This window comes from Agelaius tricolor, unplaced genomic scaffold (genome assembly GCF_023055355.1).
Source record: "Agelaius tricolor isolate 1412-34295 unplaced genomic scaffold, bAgeTri1.0.p SCAF_3, whole genome shotgun sequence".
Lineage (NCBI taxonomy): Eukaryota > Metazoa > Chordata > Aves > Passeriformes > Icteridae > Agelaius > Agelaius tricolor.
In genome coordinates this window covers 66,301,683-66,321,714 of record NW_027269263.1, presented here as the reverse complement: position 1 = coordinate 66,321,714, position 20,032 = coordinate 66,301,683, and the positions used below count along the sequence as shown (strand labels likewise).

Below are 20,032 nucleotides of genomic sequence, written 5' to 3'. Positions count from 1 at the left end.
TGGATAATGACCTCAGCTGGAGTCCTGAAACACCTCCAGCTGTGATGGTAGAGGATGGATGGCTCCTCAGGTTTTAGGAAAAGGAGAAAGTCAGGAGCTGTCTGCCTTGAAAACCCAGATGCACCATAAGGGCAGGATGAAATGAATCATTCTCTGATATTCAAGCATCTCCCAAACAGCAGAACAGGTATCAGGAGAAAACAAACAGAACCCAGTACAGTGCTGTGTACAGAAAGGAACTAATATCAAGCTTGACTGAAAAAGTTGATTAAATTAGTTTAATTTAAAAGCCCAAACAAACCCTGAAGGAGGTTCTTTGTTTATTGCTTTTTACCAACAGCACACTTTACAGAAGAAGCACCATGTGGGCATGAAATATTCATTCATTAAATCTTTCATAAAGCTCCACACTATTGGTTTCACTCAGGATATATTTATAACTTGTCAAAGCCCCCAAAAAAATCACTGCTTTTTCTTCTCCCCCCTCCAGACTGTTTATAAAAGGATTAGGCTTTCAGTTTTCATAGCAATATCCCTGATCCTCAGCTCTGCTTTTGCTTGTACACAAGGTGCTGCTTCTTTAATCATAACAGGATTCATCATTCAGCCTTCCCAACACCAAAGGGACCAAAGCACCCAAAGGCACCAAAGCATCCAAAAGGGACCCTTCAAATGCTGCAAACCACCCAGCTGCTGTGGGAATGGCAGCATCACTCCTTTATGGGGGAAGGCAGCAGCATGTGGATATAAAAGTCAGAACAGAGCATCGGTGATATTTTTGCCCAGTGTCCAGGAGGAATGATGCATCTGAATGCATGGATATCAGAAGGCTAATTAATTACTTTATTATACTGTATTTATTATACTATATTGTTAGACTACTTTATTTTACTATGTTATTCTATATTACATTCCACCTGAACTGAATCTGCACAAGCACCCAACTGCACAGAATCTCCTGACTGTCACCTGACAGTCCCAACACACACACTTGGATTCAACTGGTCAATGAATCAGAACACCCACACCAGAATCCAATCAAGCAAATTCCTTCTGGTAAATAATCTTCCATGATGCATTCCACTTGTGAGCAACAAGAGGAGCAGCAACTGACATTAGAATTGTTTTTTTTCTTTCTCTGAGGTTCAGAGAATGTGAATCCCAGAAATATCCTTGGGAAGTTGTGCCTTGATTTTTCTCTGTGAAGAGAAATGCAGCTACAAGAGAGAGTCCACCCAAGCCAGGGAAGAGCAGGCAGGGAGTGGATTCATTGCAGCAGGGCCATGTCTGAGCACTGGCTTCCAAACCTCATCCACTGGAGAACCACTTCTCGAACCCTTCCTTGGCTGCCAGCCAAGCTCCAGATTAAACCCCTGCTCCGAGCTGGGTTAATAACACACTAGAGTAAACAGTGCTGCATTATCCTCAGTGTTAGCTGCAAAACTAAGTCATATTTTTTTAAAAGGTTTGCTGACTACACAGCTCAGTCCAGTACAGGAACAAGGACAAGCAACAGTTACAGATTAAAAGTATTTCCATCCAGAAATCTGCAAAAATCCAGGATTTGCATTAGGGGAAAACTGCATCAGTGAAACTGTCAACCCTCTAAGGACTTGCACTGATAACTAATCTAGGTGTAGGCCAAATCTGATTTTTCCAAATTATCCTCAGTAATATTCTGCTCTGTAGAAGGTGTCCCTGCCCATGGCAGGGGTTAGAATGAGATGATCAGCAAGATCCCTTCCAACCCAAACCATTCTTGGGTTCTGTGATAAAAAAGCACCCAAATACAGGTGCTGAACAGGCACCTGAGGTGCACTGCAGGCTCCTGAGCAGTTCTGGTGCCCACAGACACTGCCCACATCCCTGCCTCGCTGGACCACAGGCTGCCTGGTCAGGCCTGCTCCTTTTCTCCTTTTCCCCTCCCTCCATTTTGCTTGTGAGCATAAATAAATATAAATACAGCATAAGCAGATGTTGTTGTCCCTAGAAACTAGGCTTGCTGGGCATGTTTCTGCTGAAACGGCTTCTTACTGGAAAATTAGGTTTTGATAAAAGTGTGTTTCTTTTCTTGCTTTTAATAAACAGAGCCTACTTCATGTGCAAGCTCTGGGCTTTCTTTTTTCCACTGGAAAACTAAACAATCTTGCATGGTTTCAGTTCTTCAAATGCCTGATCCTCAGCAAGGGCTGGGTTCTCCAGAAGCATCTCATGGGGGATGGAAGTGAAAAATCTCAAGATGAATGCACAAGGAGAGGCCAAAACCCCCTGAGACAAAGTCTAACCCCGGTAAAAGGGCAAGGAGGGACCAGCATCCACTTTTGGGGTGCTGAGTCTGCTGCAACTCAACTCCAAGACAGTTTTGTGGGTGTTTAAACTCCAAGACAGCCATCCTGATGTTTTTGAGTGGAAAAAACACTGACTTTTTCCTGAAGGAAAACACTGGTGAGCACAAAGCAGAGACTTTGAGTTTATGGTTGAATGAAGGGGAGAAAGGAACTTTTCTAAGCCAGTTCCACCAGACACTGAAGAGAAGCAAGAAGAGTGACCCCAGCTGATGAGACCTGGCCTCAGGGAAGAAAACTTTCCCCTGAGCAGAGAGCTGAGAGTGCCCCAAGGTCATCACCTGAGCCACAGCCCTGCAGAGCCGAGGCTGGGAGCCTTGTCCATATTTCTAAAGAACACTTCTACTGCACTCCCAAAACAAAAAGACCTGTGTTGAACCACACACTGTTTTTCCTCCTCCATTTTCTCCATCACTCACAGAGCCACAGCAGTGCACACCCTGCATTTCCCACTCAGGAAGTGGTTTTTTGTCCGAGTTTCACAATTAAAATATCAGGATAATTCATTTACTCCCCACTCCTCCTAATAAAGCTGCCAGCATCTCATCCCTGCAAGGCTCTCTGCAGTTATGCCTCGATAAATTATATTAAAGGGAAAATCAAACCAGAAAATGTTGACCTCAAGCCCAGCAGAGCTGGAGATGATCAAAACCCTCTACATTTGATAAAGTCTACAGCTCAAACTTCTTGCAAAGCCTGACCCACTGGCTGTGCCACATTTACACAGTAACTCAACAATTAATTACATTCCCACAACACATATGGGGGGCTGTTATGCTCAGTTTACCCCAAAAGGGCCTCACTTGGCAATAGTAAGTCTTCTGAAAGTAACTAAAGCCAGTAGCACATGAGAAAGATTTACAGTTTCACACAACAGTGAAAAGAGCATTTTCCCTATCAAGACAACATTATCCTGATGCCACTCAAGCCACGAGGAGACTCTTGAATTTTCACATCCCAGGTTGAGGGATCTGACTCATGCCAAGGAGGGGAAGGAAAAGCTACTGAGGGTGCTCTGATGAAAATATGCTTTTCTCAGGAGCAAATCTGCAAGGGGCTACGAGGGGCTGGGAGGAAATGCCAAGCCATGACATGCTCCAATGAATTCCAGCTCCTGGAAACTCCCAAGATACACCAGAGTCAACTGACCTGACTCCTACTACAGCAAATTTCAGGCAAACCCAGCATTTTTACCTCCTCTCCTCCCCTTTGCCGTCATCAGGAGAGCTTAGGGAGAAAAAAAAAAATCTGTTTTTTTTTTATGTGCTCGTTAAGTATGATCTGCTAAATGTTCTATGCCAATGCATAAAGCTGCCTACTATGCTAATAGAATATTTAATTGACATTTATTTGCTGACTAGTTATTTATGCTAACGTCATCCCTGCATAATTAATAGTCTGCTGAAGTCGCCTTGAAAAGCACACATAAAACACTGCACTAAGAGTCATTTGCAGCATTTAAAATAAAGAAATCCTGCCATCTATTTACATTAGGCTAGTCTAAACTCAGTTTTGATGGAATAACAGGATAAAGATCGGGCAGAGATTTTAAGAAACAGCCCTGTATACTGCTTTAGAAACATCCACAGGCTTTGAGAGTGCAACCTGCCAAAGAAGATTTCCGAGTTTCATTTTACTTGGCTCGAGGGCCCAGTTCTTAGCTGATGTTAAGCAGCATAAGCTCAGTGAATGCCTACTTATTTTCTCCAGCCACAAGCTCTTAGGAAGTAATATTTCAGGTGAAAGAGCTAAACCAGGGCTAGATCTGCTCTCCATACCAGTAAAAAGGCAAAAGGAGAAGTCCACCCTGCCCATCTGATCCCTCTACCTGCAAGTACAGTTTAATTTTTACTTCCTCTGGGATGAGATCACCAGGGGGAAGATGACTTTATTTAAAAAAAAAAAAAAAAACAAAAAACACCAAAACAAAAAAAAAAAAAAACCAACTATATCCATGACTGCGTTTTCTGAAACGGAATCTCTGAACACCCTCATCCATTGTCAGAAACATCATCTCAGATCTCTGTGTCCCTCTTTCGAGAACCCGTGGACAAGCTTTGTATTCAGCAAGGCAGCTCCAAAAATGATGCTGAAAGCCAAGGGAATGGGCCACATCACCACCACCCTGAGCTGTGACCCCAAAAAAAGCCTTCTGTGTGCCTTGGAGTGACATCAAATGCACACCTGCATCACAGCAGACCATCTTCTGGCCATTCAGAATCACCCTGCTGTAAATTTCACCAAGTCCAACCAGATCCATTTCTCCCCTCCTTTAACACTGCTGACCTCAAAGAGCAGGATTTTGTTCTGTGATAGATTCACATGATAATATATAAAACCAACCAAACAAAAAGAGCAGTAAGTTGTCATTTGAAGGTAACCCAACATGCCACGGCACAAGTTTTATCTCCCTTTTCCACCATATCCTGCCCAGAATCTGACCCAGCACTTGGAATCACAGTGAAATTTCCCTCCTTTGGCCTTAATCTCACCTGAGAGCCACATGAAAACCTGTCTCAAATACTGACCAAATGATGGTGTTTGCCTTCACAGAAAGCCTGGGCAGGCAAAATGCTTTAAAGTCCACCCCTCTTAATGGTATATTTGATGACTAAACTTTATCAGGCTCAGCACCATGAAAGAGGAGGTTATTTCAACCCAGGATCAGCCTTCTGAACTTTAATCCTCCTTGAATTTATGCAACAGGGAAGTAAAAGCTGCTTTCCCACACAGAATCACAGTGGGACTGATCTTCTTGGTCACCAAGCCCAGGTACAGCCAGTGTTCAGAGGTTTCCCCACCACAAAATCAAAATATGGACCTGGTTCTCTCCCTGCTGTGTTTCTTCCCATCTCCACAGACTCCAGCTCACAGACCTGCACACAGAAATGCCCTGTTTCAATTTCCATCTGTCAATAGCATCAAAGCAGAGCCACTGCTGCAATTCCAAGTGTACAAAGCAATCCCCTCATCCGGTGTCTTTAGCTCATTCCAGGGTGCATTACAACGGTGCCAGGGGAGCCAGGGCTCCATCAGTTCAGCTGGAAATCTGCAATCTGCACAAAAACCCCCTGAGTGTCAATCACAGGATGTCCCTGCTCTTTCACAATGCATAATTTAGCTACTACACTCGTCAGGTCCTCCACGCCGCTCCTGCGCCCGATGGTGGATGTGGCCATGAACTCAAGTGTCACCAGCAGAGGAAAACACACATGGAAATGAACAGGCCAAAGGACACCTCTTTTCCTTTCACTAGTCAGCAAAGTTTAGTTAGGCTCCAATTTTTAATGCTCAGTGGGTAAAAGGGATGAAGGATGCTCAGTCCGAGGGATAGAGGATGGCGACAAACAACTGCTCTTAGAGGAGGAAGAGAGTTTTGGGTAAGACACAGGAGGGAATAAATTCTATCCCTGTTACCATTCAGGCTGATACAATGGGGAAATTTTAACTAACTGATGGAAAATCTACCTTCCATCCCACCCTGAGAGTGCAGGAAACAAAGGCTCCCACACCACCACAGCCCTGCCCCTGCCAGGGAACTCTGAAGCAGGCTGCCCTTCCTCATATGAATTACAAGTGCTGAAGGGCCTTGTCAGGAAGGATGAAAATTTCACACTCAGCTACATCAGGCTGTAGTTACCCACTGCTTACACCACAGTTAATATGCAGTAAAGAAGAAATCTCTGTCCCAGGACGTGACATTAGAGCTGATCAGTGCCAAAGCTACAGACCATAAGGACAGCTTCACACTTGCCTCAGCTAGTTCATGAATAAACATCCAATTCATTCAAATGAGTTCTATATTAACTAATTTAAATAATTTTCATTTTGCTTTGAATGGTAAACAGATCTATTCTGCCAGGATAGTTGAGTTTGCAATTCAAATTACACACCGATTTGTAATGAGAAAAATATAATTAATGGCAGAGCTTGAAGTAACTACAGTTTTACTCCTTTGATTTCCTGTGTAGGAGGGGGTTGGAGCATGAAGCTCACGGGCACACGTGCACTCACATCATCCTGCCATAAACCAAGACATTTTATTGCCACCTCAGGTATTCCTGGCCTGGTGACTGCACCATCACGTCACGGGAGGACAGAACATGACTTGACATTTTACTCACAGGCCACAGGCACCATGATGCAACTAATGTCACCCCATAAATAACAGAGCAGCAGTCTGCAAATTAATCAACTTCCTTCGGTCTGGATCATAAACTACAATTATTTGGCAGCCGCCTCTTAAAAGCTCTGTGTGTGCTGGACTTTAAATCAAGTTCTATTGATCTGCTGAACTGAACCAGCCCATTTTGTTGCATCTCTCTCCCATCTAATGAAATTCTTTGTCCCATCACTCCACTATTCTTGTCTGGCAGCACATTTACGAGATGAGCACCCATCAGTCCCACCTGACTCGTGAGCAGAAACAAAGCCTTGTCCCAGTGCTGTCATCCTGGCTGTTAAACAAGTCCATTTTGGCAACTCTGCTTTTTAACCAAGGCCTTCAGCTCCTGATTAAAATCACAGCCTAATGACAGACAACCAGCCCCAGCCATGCTGCAGCCAGCAGATACAGCCACTGTAATCAAGATATGCAGAACTTTGCTGTGCTGTGAAGTTGCCTTCACAACTGGGTCCGTGCAATTTAAAGCTGGTTTTTGTTTCTCCCAAAAGTCTGACAACAAAATAAAGAGGTTTAAAAAAATCTCCACAGAGTTCATAGAGAACATGAGTTTCTCTTTTACCAATGCATAGGTCCTATGATTCTTTAAGTCCTGAAGGCTGAGATCCTCTTGGGCATTTGAGACGCCTCATTCCAAAATGAGCCAAGCTCTTAAATGCTTAAATCTGTTTTGGAATAACAACCCATGCATTTAATTTCTTCTTTGAAAGAAATTACATATTTAACTAAGTTTATTCACTGAAAACCAGAGTGGGAGTGGGAAAATAAACAAAAAAAGCCCCAAACTAACAGGGCAGCTGCCCACATTCAACACCCTGATGTCCAGATACATCACCCACCAGAGAAAAAGGGATGTAGGGCACTCTGAACACTGGCAGTCACTCAAGCAAGGCAATTCACACAGAGTGGCCACGACCCAAAGGGCAAATTACAACAGATCCATGAAAAGCAGTTGCCTCAGGTTATAAGGGAATTGTTATTTTCTATTATGACATTCAGTAAATTCTCTTACCCCCCCTGACCCTCACTTTTGAGATTTAGTCTGCAGCACTGTACACCTTTCTGGTAACACTGATTGTAATCCACATAATAAAATGCAGTTTAAGAGGCCAATAAAATAAAACACCTCACCCCTCTCACATCAGCTTGATTTACTGGTACCAAGCCAAGAGATTTCTCAGCTGTATTTATCTTCAGGACTTCTTTTTTTTAAGCAATCAATCTTGTGTTTATTCAAAACACACAGACCAGAACAAAAAGACAAGTTTAGCTCACAGCTGGGCACATGCAAGGCAGGAATGTCAGCTTTGATTCAAAGACTGTGTCTACAGCTCACTTCAGGAGGAAGTCAGGGAACACTCACTCCAGGAGAATTCCCTCGTGGCACACAACTGGCACATGCACTATTCCCAATGGCCACACAGCAGAAAGGAAAAGAGTAACTTCAGCAGCAGAGCCCTTAAATGAGACTTTCCTTAAATGTATGCACAAGCTGGAGGCTGAATATTCATCTCTTCTTCCCTTGATGCAGAATAAATGGTATATATGGCAGGAATACTTAGGAGCAACACTGACAATATGCCTCTGCTTGGAGCAATGTGGTAGCAAGGATACACCACAGCTGCTCTGCTGATGCACATGGCCTATATACATTAATATGTATATATATTTATATTCAAATACCTTGGGGATCAAGTTGTATTATTAACAAACTGCTCCACATGGGCCACTCAGGAACCTGCAACACTTCCATTCAGCTTTTGTGCACCTAAGAGCTGCCAATCAGGACATGCCCTAACCAACAATGATCAAATTCTGCTATCTTCAATCACGTGGATCTACCATTGGAATTAAGAGCTGCCAGAGTCCGGCAATGGAAGGTTTTAAACTTTCAGGGCAAAACAGTTTTGAGTGCAAAGTCAGCTTCTGATTTTGGTTACATCCAGGCTGATCTTGCTTATTTTAGTTTGTTCTCACTCTTGAATTTCACCCCTCCTTTCCACAAGAACAGGACTTTTCCCCAAAGTGAAAATCCCAGCATTACAGTTCAGCAGCAAAAAGACATTTCCCTATGGAAGTGCCTTCTGTTGTCACCAACTAAGGCAAAAACTCCTTTGCTGGAGGCTGACTGGCAAACTGAATCCTGTGGGGACACAACCCTGCCCACATCACCCAACACCAGCTGAGGACCTGCAGTACCCATCCCATGTCCCATTCACATTCTCAGGATTGTGAGAAAAATCCCAGGATTTTTCTCCTGGGAAAGCCTCAGAGAAAAAGGGAAAAAATTCTTATCTCATTTGCTTCTCCTGTGTTTTGCTCATGTGGAATGTGTTTGGAGATTGTTTACCCACAGGTGATTGTTCCATTGGATTCTGCTGTGAGTTGTTTTCACTCTTTGGCCAATCAGGGCCAAGCTGTGTCGGCACTCTGGAGAGAGTCACAAGTTTTCATTCTTATCTTTTTAGCACTCTGTAAGTATCCTTTCTGCATTCTTTAGTATAGTATAGTTTAGTATTCTTTAATATAGCACAATAAAGTAATAAATTAGCCTTCTGAGAACATAGAGTTCTCAGATTCATCATGGAGTCAGACTCGTCACTCCTCCCTTCATCGCCGCACCCCGCGAATACAACAATCCCAACCCAGCCAGAAACCTGGACCCCAACCGCAGAGCATGACCCCAGCAAAGCAGACAGAACTCACCCTCTGGAGGCATCAGGACCTTGTTGTTCTGTGTGCACCAGCCCACGGGGTGCAGGTCTGCTGTCATCACGTCACACCAGAAGTCAGCCCTGCGGTCGTCGCCGTAGCCGCAGTAGCGCAGCAGCAGCAGCTGCCCGCACGTGGTGATGATGGTCGCCACCCAGTACGTGTCTGGGCTGCTCTTGTTGGCCACCTCTAGCTTCATCCCTGGCTGGAAGCTGCTCTGAAGGCTGATTTCAACCTTGTAAAAAAGGAGAAAGGAATGGTGTTAACTTGTTCTGCTCGGTAGGGTGATCCCCTCACCTCCCCTGGGAATGCTGCCCTTGAAGAGCAACCCTGGGATAGGACACGAGCTGATTGTGCTTCTTAATCCAACCACCTCTTTCCCCATCTCTCTGGGCAGTTCCATTCCTACTTCACTGGCTCATATCCCATCAGGCAAGTCCCACAGGCTCTGAAGTGCAGGAGTGGTGCCTTCAGGTGTACTGCATCCAAGAGAGGTCTGGCACTCATCTTCCACCCCTAAATGTCACCAATGCCTTGGATACAGCCAGCATAACCCAAATGAAGTATCATTTCCCACATGTAGGAGTGGTGCCTTCAGGTGTACTGCATCCAAGAGAGGACTGGCACTCATCTTCCACCCCTAAATGTCACCAATGCCTTGGATACAGTCAGCATAAACCAAATGAAGCTTCATTTCCTACTGTAGAGCTCCACCAGGCACATCACAGGACACAGAAAGGCAGGTATGGAGCACCTCTAGGAGTTAAGCCCAACTACAATATTTAGTCACATCACAACATTGAAGCATCTCTAGAGGCTTGACAAGCATCAAGGGCTGAATGCTGTACCAGGCAGACCAAGGAGAGGATTTCCACTGCAGCCATCCTCAGCAGCTCAAGCCTCAGCCAATTCCCCCATGGAAAATGAGGTATGACCTGTCACTGAAAGAAGTAAATTCTCTGGGTCACTGTCCTCCATCTGATGGAGATGCCACTTCCACTCATCTCAGCAGAGACAGGGCACCTGTGATGTGCCTTAGGACACTGGAGATGCCTGTGCATCTCTTTTGGGACACTGCTGCTGAACACCAGGGCCTGCTGCAGCATAACCTGTGCTCCAAGGACCAGTGGGATGCCTTTAGCTGCTGCTGCTGAAGAAGAGGTGGATGCCAGTGCACTGGTCAGGTGCCAGCCTTGTCTTCACAAAACCATCCAAAATGTAACCTGTCACTCTTCAGGAAACATTTAAGGACAGGTTGTCACAGGTTTCTTAGAACCTTATCAGCTACTGAATCCAGAGGGATTATAACTCTAGGTAAGCCTGTCTCTCATTGCTTTCCAATTGAAATGGCAGTTTTAAATGACTCTTTTATTTAGAAAGACAAATATGACATGGTCCACTTGCTCAACTGAGGATTTCACAGAGGTGGGGATGCCAAGCTGCTGAAAAAGCACTCCTCTGGTCCATCAGCAGTAATCCCTCACACATCCAGCTCCAGCTTCTGACCCAAGGGCTGCCCAGCCAAACCCATTTATCATCTGCACTCCCTGTACCTTTCCTGGTGTGGGCACTTCCAGCAGAATCAATGCCCAGAGGCACAGAGCAACTGAGAGGGACCTTTGGGCATGGTCTGAGGGTGGTGTGTGACATGCACTGCTTTACTCACAGCTAAACCAGGATCCCAGCAATGCTCAGAGTCCTCACAAATAATCCAGGCTACAGACTGGCCCATGTCCCAGTACAAACTGGATCTCCTGGCCTCCTCCCAGTACAGAATTGCAGCTGCAGCTCAAAGCACCTGAGCCTGATGCCTGTCACAGACACATTTTATGAAAAAGCCTTTCCTTAGGATTTTTCCTCCTGAGAAGCTGAGAGGCCTCAGGAACAAAATGGAACCAATGGTTATCTGCTGCTGTGGAATGCAACAGGTGCATCTGGGATTGGTCTCATGGGGTTGTTTCTAATTAATGGCCAATCACAGCCCAGCTGGCTCAGACTCTCTGTCCAAGACAGAGCCTTTGTTATCATTCTTTCTCTTTCTATTCTTAGCCAGCCTTCTGATGAAATCCTTTCTCCTATTCTTTTAGTTTAGTTTTAATATAATATAATAATAAAATAATAAATCAAGCCTTCTGAAACATGGAGTCACATCCTCTCCTCTCTCATCCTAAGACCCCTGTGAACACGGTCACAGATGCCTGCAGAGAGTGATTCATTTACTGTTTCTTTGGGGTTTTTTTCTGAACCCTGTGCTCACCATAACACCAGCAAGGTACTCTGGAAGCCAAGAAGACTTGTGACTGGAAATCACATCAAGAGGAGAATCAAGAGGAGAATCAGACAGGAAATACAATCTCCTCCAACAGCTTTTGGGCAGATTTTTGAGGATCAAGTTTCAGATTGTGAAGCAGCCACCAAAGGCTGTTCCCAGCACCAATCTGTCCCACACTGACACTCCCAGGATTGAGGTGCTGAGACACTGCAGTCAGCAGCATCAGCAGGGCATCTCCACACAATTAAAGACATCCTTAAGGGCTTCACGAAGCACAAAACTTTCTACTTTGAGCCTGGAGCAGAAATCTGGGACAAGATGCTCTCTCCAAGCAGCTGATGGATCAAGAATAAACTCCATAATAAGCATTGCCCTGCAAATCTCCAGTACAGAGAATTATGGTCCTTCATCCTGCAATGCTCTGGGTTAACTGTTGTTAAAATGAAAGCAGAATAGGGAATGGAGGACTTTTCTGGTTTCTCAGATTAGATAAAATAGAGGGTTTTTTTTCATCCCTGCAGCTCTTTTAGCCCTACAAAACAAGCCCCAAAATCACCTGGAGACAAAGGTGGTTGGACCAGGTGATCTCCAGAGGTGCCCTCACTGCTGCTGGTGCTAGCACAGAGCACAGCACAGACCTGTCACTGCCACAGGGTTCTTAGAACCTTATCAGCTACTGAATCCAGAGGGATTATAACTCTAGGTAAGCCCGTCTCTCATTGCTTTCCAATTGAAATGGCAGTTTTAAATGACTCTTTTATTTAGAAAGACAAATATAACATGGTCCACTTGCTCAACTGAGGATTGGTCCGCTTGCTCAAGCACAAAATTACCTGGAGACAAAGGTGGTTTGGATCAGGTCATCTCCAGAGGTGCCCTCAAATGCATTTTGAGGGTATAGAGAATTATGGTCCCTCATCCTGCAATGCTCTGGGTGAACTGTTGTTAAAATGAAAGCAGAATAGGGAATGGAGGACTTTTCTGGTTTCTCAGATTAGATAAAATAGAGGTTTTTTTTCATCCCTGCAGCTCCTTTGGCCCTACAAAACAAGCCCCAAAATCACCTGGAGACAAAGGTGGTTGGACCAGGTGATCTCCAGAGGTGCCCTCACTGCTGCTGGTGCTAACACAGAGCACAGCACAGACCTGTCACTGCCTGCATGCCCCATGTTCAGCCAGGAAAAGCTCCACCTGCCCAAGCCCCTGCTCCCCACACTGCTGAGACAGCAGAGATGGTTTCCTATGGGCCACACTGAACTCTGGTGCTCAGGGACTCTGCCAGGCAGCAAATCAGGCACTAAAAGGAGCTTTGGGGAACAACAATACTCCTGTAAGATTCATCTCTGCAGGCTGGCATGGACAACAATGAATGAAGAGGGGAAAACAGGTGAAGAGGAAAAAAAAATGAGTGCATTAGAAGCAAAAGGAGAGCAACACAACCCCTCAAAAATGGAAAATCTGATGCAAAAGCAGAGGATAAGGGAGTGGCACAGACACAGAACTCCAATCTGTGACTGCAAACACACCAAGGTCACCCAACACCAGCTGGGGGCTATTCCCACTCAGGCTGCCACATTTGTGGAGGGACAATTTCTCCCCAAAATGGGAAGATTTCACTTTCAGTTCCCCAGGGAGCCCCTGCAAACCAGGAGAGGGAATGTGTGCAACACCCCCAGGGCTCAGAGGGAGCACATACATGTTTGAAGGAGGTGTGGGGGGCAGCACTGGCTCCTGTTTCCTCCAGGAACTCGTCCCAGTTGAAGTCTGCATCCTCAATGCTGGAGCCCTCATCTGTTCAAGAGAAGGAAAAAAAAAAATTAAAAAATGAGAGAAAGAAAAGCAGCCTAAAACACAGCCAAAGAAGGCAAAAGTTGTGTCAAAGAGTTCAGGGTGAGAATAGCAACCAGTATAAACATCAACAGAAGGGAAAACAGAAAGCTTGCTTTAAGGATCTGTGTTTTGACCAGCTCTTGCTGTGAATTCAGCAGACTCTGGGCTTTTAGCAGCCAACACTGAGACCAGAAATGACTCTGCTTCCATGGCAGTGGAGGCACAAAGCTGTCACACACTGCAAGAGGCACTTGGGCTCTTTAATTTTGCATTTGGTGACTCCCAGGCTGTGAGGGAGGTGGCTGCCTGCCCATCATCCCTGCTGCAATGTCCCTGTGCCCTCCAAGTGCTCCCCCAGCCCTGGTGGCCACAGCAGAGCCCCAGGGATAAATTACAAGATGCTTCTGTTGGCTGGGCCATGTGTGCACCAAACACCAACCCATGGGGTGAGTGAGACCTTTCTTCACTCCTGCCACCCCCTCTTCTCCTTCCTCAGCATCACTGCACCCAGAAATCTCTGATAAACCCCTTTTACAAGCCACAGCTGCTTCTCCCAAACCTCACTAGACCCCTACTGCCTTCTTATCCCTGCTCCCCTTCACATTTGGGGTTCTGTGTCCTCTCTCCCCCATGCACACCCCTGCCCCACAGCAAGGGCTGGACACGACCACTTTTTGTTTTCTTCCTTTAGAACCACACTGAGGCAGAGCCAAGGCCCCAAACCATTTCTGAAACTCACCCAGCAATAATTAAAAATAAATCTTCTTTCACTTACAGAAAATCAGCCAAATCTGATTGTTTTCATTTTGTTCCCAAGGAATCTTGCAAGCCCAGTTTCATCCCCAGAGCAAAAATATTTACAGTCTGGCAATGAGCTCTGTGCAATAAGCATTTATCAGGCAAACTCTGCAAGACCCTGTACCTGCCCCAGCATTCATCAGCGTGGTCATGATGTAATTAAAGTGACTCATGACAAACTGAATTAAGAACCCTCCCCAGACAGTTTTATGAAGAAAAAGGCTAGGTTAATTTATTGCAATTATTGCTACAGGTCTCCAGTTTCCAGGACCAGAGAAAATGATGTTGTGCAAGGGGAAATCTCTCATTATTAAAAGGGGAAGACACAGTTTTTATTTGCTGCCTGTGGCACCAGACCCATGTAGGTGAGGGAGAGAAAAGGGGAACAGAAGAGGGTTTTGAGACAGAGCTGGTTGAGGGTAAAGATCTGTCTGGGGGTTCAAAGCTGAGCTGTCAACACCATTAAACACTTGCACGCTGCTGCATCAAGCCTGACTCCTTGCCCTAAACTCAAATCCTCTTCTTAAATATGGAGATGCAAATCAACATTTACTCCAGTGATAAAGAGGCTACCAGATGACTCTTCAACACAGCAAGAAATAACCCAATGCCATGATTACAATCCAAAAAACAGACAAATCCATGGCAGAATAAAGAACGGGCTCTGTTTTGATTTTTGCAATCACTGCAAAAACCTCCAGGCTCAGAAACTGGCTCTACCTGAGATATCTGACCCAGAATGAGGGGTTTGTTCAACCTTGACTGAATGATAAGCCACAACTTAACCACAAGGTAGGAACTTGGTGGAAGAATTCTGTATCATGCAGGCAGGCAATTTAGATGAACAGGGATATTTGTCAGCCTCCGTGCCTGCAACCCTGCAGAGTTAATGTTACAAGAAGAGCTGTGTGCAGAGACTGCAAAGGCTGAGCCCCTAAAACCAAGTCCATCAGGAGGTGGGCAGATATGATTATCCATTCCAAGCTTAAAACTGCTTAAGCAACTTTTACCCTGAGCACAACCCACCAAAGGTCAGAAGCACCTGACAGGAAAAGCTTGAAGAGCATCATCCCCTGTGCCTCATCTCCCCCTGCTACCTGTGCCTGTGGGGTTGGGATGGGCTGTTCCAACAATCCCAAGGGCATCTCCACCTCAGGACATGGCCAGGACATTTGGAACAGGCTGCCCAAGGCAGTGGGGGAGTCACCATCCCTGGATTTAAAGGACACAGGGATGTGGCATGTGGGGACGTGGCTTAGGGCGTGCTCTTGGCAGTGCTGGGGAATGGTTCTCAGAGTTTTCTTCCAACCTAAATAATTCTGTGATTCTGTGACTTCCAGGTCAGCTCTCTTCTCTCCTGGTCAGGCACTTCCATGTCAGAGCATTTCCCTTTTCCTCAGCCCAGGATGCTCTCTGTGTACTGTCAGTTTTTATCCCTGTTTTTGCTCTAAATTCCTGTGTGAGTCCCTCCTTCAGCACATGTGTCCTTTCCTCCAGCCTTCCTCAGCAGCCTTTCAGGAAAGATTCATTCCACAGAGGTTTTCAGCCAGTCCAGTGCATCACCTGCAGCCCTTGCAAGGAGCAAAGTCTCCAGGCAGGTCAGAGTCTTCTCCAGAATTTGGAAAAAGCTTTTTAACAATTAGAACTAGATGCTAGTTATGGATGCATCGAGTCCTTCACAACCTTATTAACCCTGACTGTCGCAGACATCTTTTATGAAAAATCCTTTCCTTAGGATTTTTCCTCCTGAGAAGCTGAGAGGCCTCAGGAACAAAATGTAAACAATGGTTATCTGCTGCTGTGGAATGCAACAGGTGCATCTGTCATTGGCCCATGTTGGATTTTTCTAATTAATGGCCAATCACAGCTGAGCTGGCTCAGACAGAGAGTCCGAGCCACAAGCCTTTGTTATTCATTCTTTTTTATTCTATTCTTAGCCAGCCTTCTGATGAAATCCTTTCTTCTATTCTTTTAGTATAGTTTTAATGTAATATATATCATAAAATAATAAATCAGCCTTCTGAAACATGGAGTCAGATCCTCATCTCTTCCCTCATCCTTGGACCCCTGTGAACACGGTCACACCTGACCTGCTCTGGCACAGGCCAGCACAGAGACTCTCACTGGAAGGTTATTTCACATGCTGCCCAGCAAAATTCACACCACCACCTGTTTTAACAAAACACCACCCAGATCTCTCCTTTCTAAACCCAAATAAAGAGGTTTTTAAGGCCCAGAGGCAAGGCAGAGTGAGAGCTGCAGCCTTCCCTCGCTGTCAGCTCATTCCTCTCTGACACATCACCAGCCTGGCTCCTCCACCATGTTTTATCTGCAGACTTTATCAGGAAATTACTTTTACAAGGTCTGTAAAAATAATGCCAGAGTACTCATTTATCACAGCATCACTGGTTTATCTTGCTTCATTTCACCACAACAGATTCTGAAGGGACTGTATGTTTTCTGAAATGGTTTTTCAATGGACTTGGTCCCCTGCTGGAATTCTGGCAGAGCAGACACAGAGTGGCACAGGGATGGGACCAGCCCAAAGGACCCAACACCACCCACACATGCAACAGGGCTGCACACAAATCTCCTCATCCATCACAGAAACCCAACTGCTGAGGAGCACAGGACACCCTGGAAGGTGATAAATCTGCCATTAAACCTGTTTTACATACCAGCTCCCTTTCCAATTATTGGTACTTAGGTCCAGAGCTTTTTCTTAATGAAAGAGTCAAGGCTGGCTGCTTTACAATACGGTGATGTATAAACAAGCCCAGGATGACAAATAAAATCAACAAGTCATTATCTGAGAGCCTCTCAATGGCTTTAAAGTGCTCATGCATTGACATTATAAAAATGCAACTGTTCCAGCTGTTAACAGCCCCCTGGAATGTTCAGCTATGGAAAAGAAAAGGGATAAAAGACCCAAACCCTGTGACTCCAGAAACACTGATTTTTAATTTTTTTTTTTTCCCTTCAGGCTTCACTGTAGGAGAAAGTATTTAAGGCAAATTGCTTAGACATCTTATTTATAGCACCTAGATACACAAACATGACTTTTTGAGTGAATGGAGCACTGGAATGCTCCCACAACAGGTGTGGGGAGACACACAGACACCTGATCAACCACAAACCTCTGGCACAGCCTTGGGAGAGCCATCAAAATCCTCATCCCCATCAAAATTTAGGCATTGCAGGCCAGTTCTCCTCATTCCCAAAAAAAATGCCTATGGTTGGCCGACTGAATCTCACCTTAGAGATTCCTATCTCTCAAAATAGAAAAAAATAGATCCAGTGGTGACTAGACCAACCCAGATGTGTCCACTCTGGAAATCCAAGGATCTGGTGTCCAAGGAAACAGGAAAATCACTGAGCTGCTACAAGGAGTGAGGAAACTGAAGGCTGAGTGCCCAAATTTGTGACCTGCTGAGGGAGAAGCAGGGAAAAGCTTGGCTTGAGAAACAAAGTAGGTTAGGTCTAGCCATAATGTACTTTTCCATCATATGACACAGTCTCCTCCTGCTAAGGCTGGATGTGGGAAGTCAAAGCACCTGATTCCATCAAAAATCACCAGAATGTAGCATTTACTTTTCTGCATCTAACACAGAACACCCAAATTTAGCACAGCAGATCCTGACACCTCCAGGAGCCCATCCCAGAGCATTACAAAGCATCCAGTCATGAGCACAGGGACAACATGGGACCAGCTCTCCTCAGTGTTTGTGAAACCCCCTCAAATGAAGCACTCCAAAAAACAGTGAAGGAAATGAGGGGGAAGGTCAAAACAAAGGAGAAATGCTGTAAATTTATCTACATTCACTGTTCTGGAGTGGATGTAGATTGTTATTGGGATTAGGCTTATTAAGAAGGAGGTTTTGACTGTGTAATTGTGCTGGGAGTCTTCTTGAGGTTGTTAGATAGAAGTGGAAATAGGATATTTTCTGAATATTTGTTCTGTCTCTCTTCACCACAAAATTTCAACAGAATAAAAAATGCTGGAGAAGCTGGGAGAACACAATGTGATGCCTTGGGAAAGGTTTTCCATGGCTGTTTGTTTACATTTTGAACAGCTGATACATACTGCAGATGAGGTCCAGAAGAGGAAAAGCTCCTATTTCCCATCAGTCACAGGACAGAGTCCAATCCCTAAGACCCAAAAAAGGGCTTGGAGCTGTACAACCATTCCCAATTCCTCCCAGCTCTACCTTGAGGAGCTGCAGCAGTGAGGAGTGTAGCAGCTCACCTCTGGAAACCCAGGGCACTGGGAATATTTCTGTGTCTGCTCTGGGGTGCCCTGACCCCCAGGGCAGCACTGACTTTGACCCTCATTCATGGAGAAAGTTTCCCAGACTCCAAGATGGACTGGAATCCACAAAAGTGTGAAATAGATTATAGAGAGCAGTGCAGGTGTATCACTTGGTGAGAAATTCAGGGTTTGGGATTTTTAGTCTGTTGTGGATGGAAGCAAGATGGAGGGCACAGGGTGTCATCCTGGGTTTCTTCTTCATGCTTCTTCTCCCTTCTCCATGGGTTTGGGTGGCATTTTGTAATTGGGCAGAAAAGCCCCATTGCAGCTCTTTGGGATCAGTTATTGGGTTAAAAGGGAAAATAATCCAGGTGTCAGTTCTTAATTGGATAGTTTAGCCTTAAAAGCCCTTGTACCAAGAGACTGTTGGCCATTTTGTGCCTTCTAATGAAAAGCTGCAGAACTCACAGTAGTGAGACTGTTTTACTGATAAGAAATAATGAACACCTGAGTCCCAACATGAATTACTGTCTCAATGCCTTCAATCCAGACCCAGAGAAACCCAGGACTGGGACCCCCCACTCACCTGAGTCAAAGTGCTCCCCATCACCATTGGCTGGGCTGGGATCCTTCTCTGGGGAGAGCTGCTGGGTCTCTCTCATGCTGGCAATGAAGGATGCCCTCGTCTCCATGGCTCAGAGAAAGAGGCTTGGCCTTCCTAATTCATCCTGCAGAAAGGAGGACAAGCTACAAGGAAAATTAAAAAAAAAAAAGCAATGAGTGATTTATTGTAGACCAACCCACTCCCTCAGCCTTTCCCCATGGTTTTCATGTCACCCCATGTTGATACAGTTGAAATTAAAGATCTCAAAGGTCTTTTACAACCTAAATAATTCTGTGACCCTCTGATGGTGACCCTTCCATCCTGCTCTTGTCTCCAGCCTGAAGCTGGGGTTGGATGAAAACCACAACAAAGGACCTTAGTGGAAATAATATAAGAGCAACAGCAAAAATAATGACAAGAGAGAAGATAATAAGGTAATAAACAGCATCCAGAGGCTTCACATCTCAAAGTTCCCTCCAGCCCATCAACAGAGAGACAGGGATGAGCCCAAAAAGCAGCACAACCCATGCTAAAAAAACGAACATCTTCAGCAACTTCCAGCCATTTCAGCCCTTGATTTCCAGCCTTTTAATGACTAACACTGTGTGAGACACATCTCACTCCATAAATATTCAAACTTCCAAAGGGAGAGATCTGTGGTAATGAAACAGAGGAAACACTGAAGTGAAAATACTCATGAGAAAGAGACTGGAGTAACTCTAGAAAACAAAATTGAGAATGCAAAATGCAGATACCTTCATGAAATAGTGCTGGCTGCAACTGTTTATTGAGTGAGGACTGACCTAAGGTAACTGTACCAGTTTTAACATGCAGGGCAGGAAATAGTAGCTGATTTTAAATTGGGTTGTGTTAGCAGAGGAGTTTCTCCTAGCAGGAGTGGCCACAGTAAATTCAAAGCGGAATAAAAACACACAGAAATGAAAAACAGTATGAGGAAGGGCACAATGCTCAGATCTTGCATGAGACTAAATGAGAACTGTATTTCCAGCCACACCAGACAAGCAACACCCCAAGATAC

General features: G+C 45.1%; 1 protein-coding gene across 3 annotated transcripts in view; it reads right to left on the bottom strand.

Moving 5' to 3' along the window:
- The window catches only part of SFMBT2 (Scm like with four mbt domains 2), a 116,819-nt gene that overhangs the window by 83,236 nt on the left and 13,551 nt on the right, over nucleotides 1–20,032 (bottom strand). For all 3 annotated transcript variants that reach the window (XM_071424147.1, XM_071424149.1, XM_071424146.1), the window contains exons 2-4: nucleotides 18,976–19,136; nucleotides 13,209–13,303; nucleotides 9,235–9,475 (exon numbers count right to left, since the gene is read on the bottom strand). In XM_071424147.1, the coding sequence (XP_071280248.1) occupies nucleotides 9,235–9,475; nucleotides 13,209–13,303; nucleotides 18,976–19,081 (442 nt within the window). In that variant the 5' untranslated portion in view covers nucleotides 19,082–19,136. The remainder of the gene's footprint in view (nucleotides 1–9,234; nucleotides 9,476–13,208; nucleotides 13,304–18,975; nucleotides 19,137–20,032) is intronic.